General features: G+C 27.7%; 1 protein-coding gene across 2 annotated transcripts in view; it reads left to right on the forward strand.

Annotated features, from left to right (window-relative positions):
* Positions 1-7,894, forward strand: part of LOC129947801 (connectin) — a 328,628-nt gene extending 320,734 nt beyond the window's left edge. The window contains exons 4-5 of one of the 2 annotated variants that reach the window (XM_056058501.1): positions 3,839-4,745; positions 4,812-7,894. In XM_056058501.1, coding sequence (XP_055914476.1) covers positions 3,839-4,722 — 884 coding nt within the window. In that variant the 3' untranslated portion in view covers positions 4,723-4,745; positions 4,812-7,894. Of the gene's footprint in view, positions 1-3,838 lie in introns of both variants that reach the window. The other variant, XM_056058500.1, reaches the window with a different exon arrangement.
* Positions 7,895-8,678: the final 784 nt, after the last annotated feature.

Raw genomic sequence — 8,678 nt, forward strand, 5'->3', positions numbered from 1 at the left:
GTAATGGTGGTGGTAGCGCAGCGGCGCGGCGGTGTGGTGGCAGGAGTGAGTCACATGATATCCTTGTTTTAATATATTCATCAAGAAAATCAAGGAAAATCGACCATCCTCGAGTTTAAGTCGAGAGTGAGGGGTTGACGCGATTCCTCCAACGAGCCCCCTTTATCATGTTTACCTTGGCTTTTGTTTGTGCAAATGGGATTGTATTGTTTGTTTAATTATACATATATATACGACCGAGGAGTATTTTAGGTATTCCCTTTGTTTTATAAGGAAAGGATAGAGTTCCTCGTCCTTATCGCGCGACGACGACGACGACGCTTAAAAGGTCACAAAGCCGGAAAATTAATTAATTCACGTGATTCCAATGAGTCTCAGGTTACTTGAGGGGGACGGGTGCAATACCAACAATGCTATGCGTGTGTGTACCGCCGTTGAAAGTCGATGCGGAAATTAAATGTCCTTTTTCTCGATCGGTTGAATTGCTTGATTTCGGGGGCAAAGGGAGAAAGTTCAGATGTTAGCTTAACCCATAAAAATCTTCCTTCCCTTTGAACGAGAAAAATACACAACAATAATTGTCCATTGTTTTTAATTAATTGTTTGGCAACAACGGAATTCTATATTTGAATTGACTGTATCTATATACAATGAATATAGAAAGAGGAAGGAAAGATATTAAAAGCTGAAAAATAAGTCGATTTCGGTAGAAAGAAGAATGCCATTAACTGTAATTAATCGAATTAAGTGCGATATCCGTCAATGAGAGAGTCGGCTCATTTTGCTGAATGCTATACTTTGAATTGATTAGAAAGGTTTTGATATGGAAGAGGAGTGTACTATAAACATATACATACAGATGATTCCACCTTTATCCTTTAATCTCGATTAGTTGTCTCCTTTTTTGAAGGTTATTTATGACATTAGAATTGGAAGTTAGTTGTGCGTTGTACGCAATAATTAAGGAGCATATGCTATAATTAGACATCTTTCAATAGTCTTAGAGGAATATTAAAAGTTATAAACATTTGTATAGTACTCGGGTAGTAATTATGTATTAAATAACTTGTAAGAACTTATAAAGACAAATTTTGTGAGTTTAAATTAATTGCAATTTTATACATTTTAAAAGCGAAAACATATATATAAAAAAAAATAGGTGTTACCCACACTGGTAACTTCCCTTCCCGTCTGTAAATTTGTCTTGCTCAAAAAGTTTGGGTCCGATTTGTCAAATTAAAAATGTTGACATTTCTCGACGTTTCAAGGTCCCTAGAGTCAAATTAAAAGATTTTTAGAAAGATGTCTTTTTAGAAAGATGTCTGTGCGTACGTCTTCCATAGCTCAAGAACCAAAAGAGATATCGACTTCAAATAAATTTTGTTACACAGATAATAAGGCAGAAAGATGCAGAAAGGGCTCTCAAGAAAATTGCGATGAACATTTTGGTTAAAGCTAAATATCTTACGAACCGAAAACGCTAGAGACTTCAATTAAATTTTTTATAATAAATTGTAACGTGATATCAAAGAGGTATATTTTTTTATAAATTAAAAAAACTGAAAAAAAAAATTTGTCACCTCCAAAATATGACTACTTAAATATGGTTTCATCTCCAAAACAGTTTTGAGCAACGAAGAATAATGTTTTTGACATCTGATAAAATTTTGAGAAAAATCTAATTGACAGTTTTTTTTATAAATAAAATATAAAAAAAAACATTACTCAAAATTGGTAAAAATTGAATATCGATTCCAATATCTTTTTAAAAACTTGAAATTTAGTCTTCAAACTTATTTTATCTTATAAGAAATATTGTTTTCAACATTCTGAAAAATGTTGAGAAAAATCAAATTGACCGTTTTTTTTACAAAAAATAAAAACCTAAAACAAAATTAATAAAAGTTGGTAAAAATTGATTTTCGACTCAAATATCTTTTCAAAACTTTGAGATATTGGCCTTAATTTACTTTTATGTTTCAAAAAATATTGTTGTCAACATTCAGTGAAATTTTGAAAAAATAGAATTGACAGTTTTTTTACAAAAAATTAAAAACCGAAAAAAATTAACAAAAGTTGGTAAAAAATTATTTTCGACTTAAATATCTTTCAAAAATTTGAGATAATAGCTTCTTACTAATTTTCACTTATAAATAATATTGTTTTCAACATTAGGACAAATTTTGAGAAAAATCGAATTGACATTTTTTTTTACAAAAAATTAAAACCTAAAAAAATGTATAATAGTTGTTAAAAATTGATTTTCGACTCAAATATCTTTTCAAAAATTGTAGATATTGGCTTTAAACTAGTTTTGTCTTTTAAAAAATATAATTATTAACATTCAGTGAAATTCGAAAAAAAAATCGAATGGACAGTTTTTATACAAAAAATTAAAAACCTAAAAAAAATTTAACAAAAGTTGGTAAAAATTGATTTTCGACTCAAATATATTTTAAAAACTTTGAAATATTAGTTTCAAACTTATTTTATTTCACAGAAAATATTGTTTTCGATAATCAGTAATTTTTATATAAAAATCCAACAGTCCGTTTTTTCTTAAAAAATAAATCTAGACAAACTTTTAAGCAAGACAAATCGACAGAAGGGATGGGAATTTTGTTATTTTTCTTATAAAACACTTATTTTTGAAACAAAAGAAAACGAATTGTGATATTTTTCAAAAGCATTTTTTTGAAGTAATTAAAAATAAAAAATTCTAAAAAAAAGCAACTGATATATTTTTGATCTAATATTTGAAACAAATTTATTTTTCCCGTTTTGCTTTAATTTTTCGTTTTTTTTTTTAACTTTTTAAAAAGTTCTGCACATTAAAGAATTAAAAATAATTTTGTAAAAATGCAAATGTAGTTGCCAAAACTCAAGTTTTTCATACTTCTTATCACAAAAATTTAAAGTTTATAAAAAGCTAAATATTATGTCTTTCTAATCCATAAGTGGTCTCCGTATTGAAATTGAAACTGAAAAACATTAAAATTTATATTTGAGGACATTGAGTATAAAAAAGTTTATAGTATAAAGACTAATTTGTTATTCGTCAACAAATCTAACGCTTTTTATTTTTTCTAGAAATATTGGCTTTGAAAATTCTTATCAAAAAATTAGTTTTCTATAGTAAATATTTTCTTTTGATTTCTTTAAAAAGAAAAAAGAAGAAAATAAGAGATGATATATCTTCCTTACAATCAAACAAATGACTTATGTTGAAAATTCATCTCATGATGGTTTATTAAATCTGATATTTTGAAAAATTAAGCACCACCACCTTGTTGGTAAATTACGTTTTAATTGTTCCATTTATACGAGACCAGAGCGATACATATCAAGTTGTGTATTGAAAATCATGTATTCATAAGTGAAAAATCCACACAAGTTTTTTTTTTTTTAATTTGTATTACAGTGAATGAAAAATGACCGTTCTCTGAGGTAAAAACCAAAAGAAATTAATTTTCATCATTGGTCTCTTATAAAAATAGTTACCATCCGCTCCGAGAATCCTCACATCAGTCCATATTTATATAAACTAATATACATACATAGGTAAACAAAAAATACATCATTCTGAATGAATTCAAAAGAATATTCAATATCCTCGCTTTGTGTATCGTTCAATATGTTTTCTTTTTTTCGGGATACAAAAAATGAACAGCATCTGTTATCCTCGTATACATACACTCACCTTTGTCTCTTTATCCTTAAAAAAAAAAAAAAAAATAAAAGAAATAATCCGCACACCAAAAAAGCTGAATAACCCAATTAATGGAATTTGCATTTCTCTTCTCTTCCTTTCTTTTTTTTCATTTTCGTTCTCAAACAGACAACAACTTCATTTGTGACTGTCGACTCCAATGGATATTCGATCTACGAAATAAAACCCGAAACATTAATCTGAAGGAGTCCCTGGAGGAAATCGTCTGCACGCTGTACGATGACAAAAAGAACAATATGCCGCAAGGACTCTCGAACATCGACAACAACGATGTCCTCATGATGAATGCGATCCGCGGCGATAGGCCAGCCATTGGTAGTGGCATCGGTGGCATTGGTAGCAGCAGCAGCATTGTCCAGCCAGGAACCAAGCAACACCGACAGCAGTACAGACGTCATCAGCAGCAGGACCAACACTCCTTGGACCTCTATCCACATCACAAACAGTCAAATTCAGCTCTGGTTGCCGGCAGCAGCATCAGTGGCAGCAGCAGTAGCATCAGCAGCGGTAATGAGTTTGGTAATAGAAATCGTGCCTCGGCTGCATCAATGGAGCCCGGTCATGAGTATTATGTCGATGAGGCTCCGTATGTTTTCGATAACGATGCGAACGATGCTGATGACGGCACCGGGAACGGCAACGGTAACGGCAACATCGACGGCTTGGACACGAACAATGCTATTGGAATTCATAGGTCACGGCAATTGCAACAGCCACAACAGCACCAGCCGCTTCAGCACGATGCCAGAGGTGTCGGACGTGTTGTCGAACTTTTAAAATTGAGGGCCGAAACGCTGCCGTGTCCGGAGGAGCTTAGCGACCCCACTGAGCTGCCATTGTCACGGGAATCGATTGGCATGGATGTGCGTGGCACGCATTCGGCCAGCAGTTGCCAGAGTATCTTCTCCCATTGGTCCTTGTTGTGTGTGCTTGTTTGGTCGGTTGGAGGACCACTCGTAGGCGGAACGATAACTTTACGTTTTTGGTCGTAGATTTATCGTTCATTGATTTCTAGGTTTTATTAGAATCTTTTTTTTTTCATTTTTTTATTTTTTAAATTTTGTATTGTCTTTTATTTTAGGTCATTTGGATTTTTGTTTTCGTTTCTTACAAAATAAGGAAAAAGTGCGTCTCTGGGTATAAAGGTGTATGTGTCTGAATGCATGTTTCACATCCTAATATAATATTGAAAAAAAAAAGAAGAAAATAATTTAAGGAAAAATGTTATTATTTGTAGAAAGAAAAAAATAAAATGTTTATAATTTGCCATGTGCTGAGAGATCTATATTCTTGTGCTGCGATGCGGTTCTTTTTTTTATAATTGCCTACATAACTACATAAAGTATATAATATATATTTTTAAATTCTTAAATTATATACATATAGACATTCAAACAAAAACTGTATTTAATTTTAAACAAATGTGTGTATATTTTTAATATTATTATTTAATGTTATTTATATTTGTTTAAATTTATTTTTCCATGAGAAATGAGCTTGCACACACACACACACACTTACACATAATAATAAATTATTTGTTTAAACAATTTCATAGCGCTATTTTTTTATATACAAAAGTATTTATATATACATATATAAATATAGGAATATATAGGACCATAGCTGGTAGTCATTAGGTAAATAAGTTTTATCTAGTTTTTCTAAACCAAAAAAAATAATAATAATTTCTGATTTATTCAAATGAAACTTTAAGAGGGTAAATTTGATTTTGGGAATCATGAATTTAAACCTGAAGAGACTTTTTCAAAGTAATTTGCAATAGAAAAAGAAAAATATCATAAAAAATAGACTTGAGAGCTCTTTTTGAGCATTGAGCGTTGCGACGGTTTTAAGAAAGTCAAAGAAGAATTTTGTACGTAATGCTTTTCAAAGTTTTTATTATTAGTTTTGTATTTGTGTTTTAACTCTTTTATGCATCGTGTCTGAAACTAAAGTTTGAGGATAAATTATTTACCGAAATGACAACTGATAAAGAAAACGATAGTTTTCAGAAAAAGATATAGCTACAATATAAGGGCAATTACCAGACAAATATTTCGACTTCTGAATAAATGTCGAAATTCATATTTTAAATAATATGTGTTTCAAATCCCACGCATATATTTCTTATTTTCAGATTTCCTCTTAAGTTTCATTATGAATCTGCCCTCTAATTGCATTGAAATGGAAAAAAATTAAATAAAACAAAAAAATATTTAAGCTTATTCTTAAGTATAGTTCTAAGTAAAACATTTTTAACATTAAAACAAAAATTAAACAAAAAAAACATATGTATACACATATAAATATATATATATTTATATTTTTAAGAACAAGTTTAAATAATACAAAAAATAAAATAAAAATAAATGTATTTACACAACCATAATGTAAATATATTCTTCTACTTAAATATAGTTACGGTTGATTTAAATTACAATAAAAAAAAAAAAAACAGAATACAAAAGAAAACTTAAAAATATAAGTGAAAAGTAAAAAAATAAAGTATAATGTATATTTATGAAAATATGATTTTTTAAATAGAAACAAAAATAAATACAAACTGGGTTAATTTGATTGAATTTTTTTATTTAAAGTCTTACCTTGAGAATTTCTCTTTAATAAAAACAAAAAAGTTATTAAACAATTCAAATAATGTAACTAAAACTAAAATTCATTATTAATTTGGAGTTATAGCCGAATTTATTTTGTGTGTATATGTAGAGTAAGACTGACACAATATTTTTAATAAAAAAAGATGAATAAAATAAATTTTAATAAAATTTAAATGTTTAGCAAAAAAAAGTAAAAAATATTGTCAAGCGTTAAATTTAAAAAAAAATATGGAACTCGATAAAATGGACAAAAATAAATATTAATGGCTATGTATAATGTATATTTTTTAAAATGAAAAATTTATTAACAATACAAAAAAAAATTAAATTAAATAAGTGGTAATTGATATAAGAATAAACAAACCAAACAAAAATAAGAAAAATTGTAAAAAGATCTTCATGAACATAACTAAATTTTAGTTGACAATCAAGGTGCAAATTGTAAACAAAGTAAAACGTAATACAAACACAAAATACATACAGCAAACTCTATGAAAAGATTTACAACAAAATAAAATAAAACAAAAATAGGAACAAAAATATTGTGTTTAAAAACAAAACATTTCTAATAAAAACAGAATAGAGTTACCCCACCCGTATCCTGTTGTTCTCATTTTCTTTTCCATCATTTAAATGCACTCAGTATAAAAAAAATCTATGGAATAAGTGTACGACAAAAATAAGAAACAAAAAACAAATAAAATAAAAAAACCAAAAATTATTATATATACAAAATAAAATCCATATAAATGTTTAAATACAAAGACAAAAAAAAATAAAATATATATTAACTATCGCAACCAACAGGAAAAAATTCAAATAATAAAATACAAACAAAAACTGTAAAGTATCTTAGGTAGATGTAAAAATAAATTGTTTTTCTTGTCTTAGTTTTAATTTTTTCAGCAAAACAAAAGAAAAAAGACAAAGAAATAAGGGGAAAACCATGAAATATTAAATACTAATATTTTTTAGAATAGCTAAGGTACTATAATAAAACAAAAAAAATCTAGATCTTAAGGCAAAAACTTTAAAACGCTTCTTCAAAGAAAAAAAAAAGAATATTTATTTATTCGTCGATTTAATACCAGCTCTACCATAAATTTTATTTTATTTTAATTTTTATTTCAAAAATATTTTAGATGTTTACGCTTTAAGCTTTATAAAGTGTGTTAAAATGATCTTTTGAAACAGAAAAAAAATAAATAAAATTTAAAACTATATATATTTTTAAAAATAAACAATGATTTTTTTCCTAATTCATAAAAATAAAATTATAATTTTTCTTTTCTTTGTTAAATTAATATTCTTTTTTGTATATTTTAATTTGTATGTGATTAAATTCCTTTTTAAATAATTAAGTAATAAAAATGACAAGAATTGTATAAAAAATAAATCTTAAAGAAAGAAAAACAAAACAAAAAAAACTGTATAAAGGGACATTTATTTCTCTCATTGTTCGCACATTAATATTGTACACTTAATTTATTTCGATTCGAATAAAATAACAGAAGTCATTTGCTAATTAAAATAAAAAATATAAAAATTGTGTTTTATTTATTGGATTCTTAATAACGCATCGTCGTTGCCAGTTGTTACGTTGGGTGTATTTAGATAGACTCCGTTATTAAAGTGGGGAAAAGGATTTATTGAGGGTTACAAACAAAATAGGAGAACATTTAAAATATGAAAACACAATTCAGGGTCATGGTTTTTACAAGTCGTAAATTTAAAAAAAATATGTAAAATTTGAATTATCAAAAATGAGATATAAATAGATTTAGCTTTTGAGGGTGCACTGTGGCGTATGCTTAACCTTTTTAATTATCTTCAGATGCAAACACTAAAAAAACGGGCATAATTGTAGGGATGCTCTTGAACAAAAGGAAATAAGTCGCGCATTAGGTTTCTGATGATAACATGATATGTGGGTTCACTTCGATTCAAAAATGTCTGGACTTAGAAGTAATGTTTTCGAAAACGACTAACTTAATGATTCTTCGACAAAAAAAGTAGAATGTTTGTCGAATTCAAATTCAAATTTTTGTAAGGGATAACCTGTATTTATTATATCAACAAGGATTTAGATGTAATTACGTTTTGAAATAAAAGATGAAGTTTCAAAAACTGATCTTCAATAATTAAATGAACCTAACCAAGAAAATAATTATCTCAAGAAAAAGAGGAACGGTTATTTCCTATCTTCTTATGTTTATGAATTTAGATACCACACAAAACGGTTGTTATCTTTTTGTTTCAAATCCGAGATACAATTTTAAGACCACATTTTTCATAACGAAGGTAAATCTCGCAAAGAAGCACTAGATTTG

The sequence above is a fragment of the Eupeodes corollae genome, chromosome 2, assembly GCF_945859685.1.
Source record: "Eupeodes corollae chromosome 2, idEupCoro1.1, whole genome shotgun sequence".
NCBI lineage: Eukaryota > Metazoa > Arthropoda > Insecta > Diptera > Syrphidae > Eupeodes > Eupeodes corollae.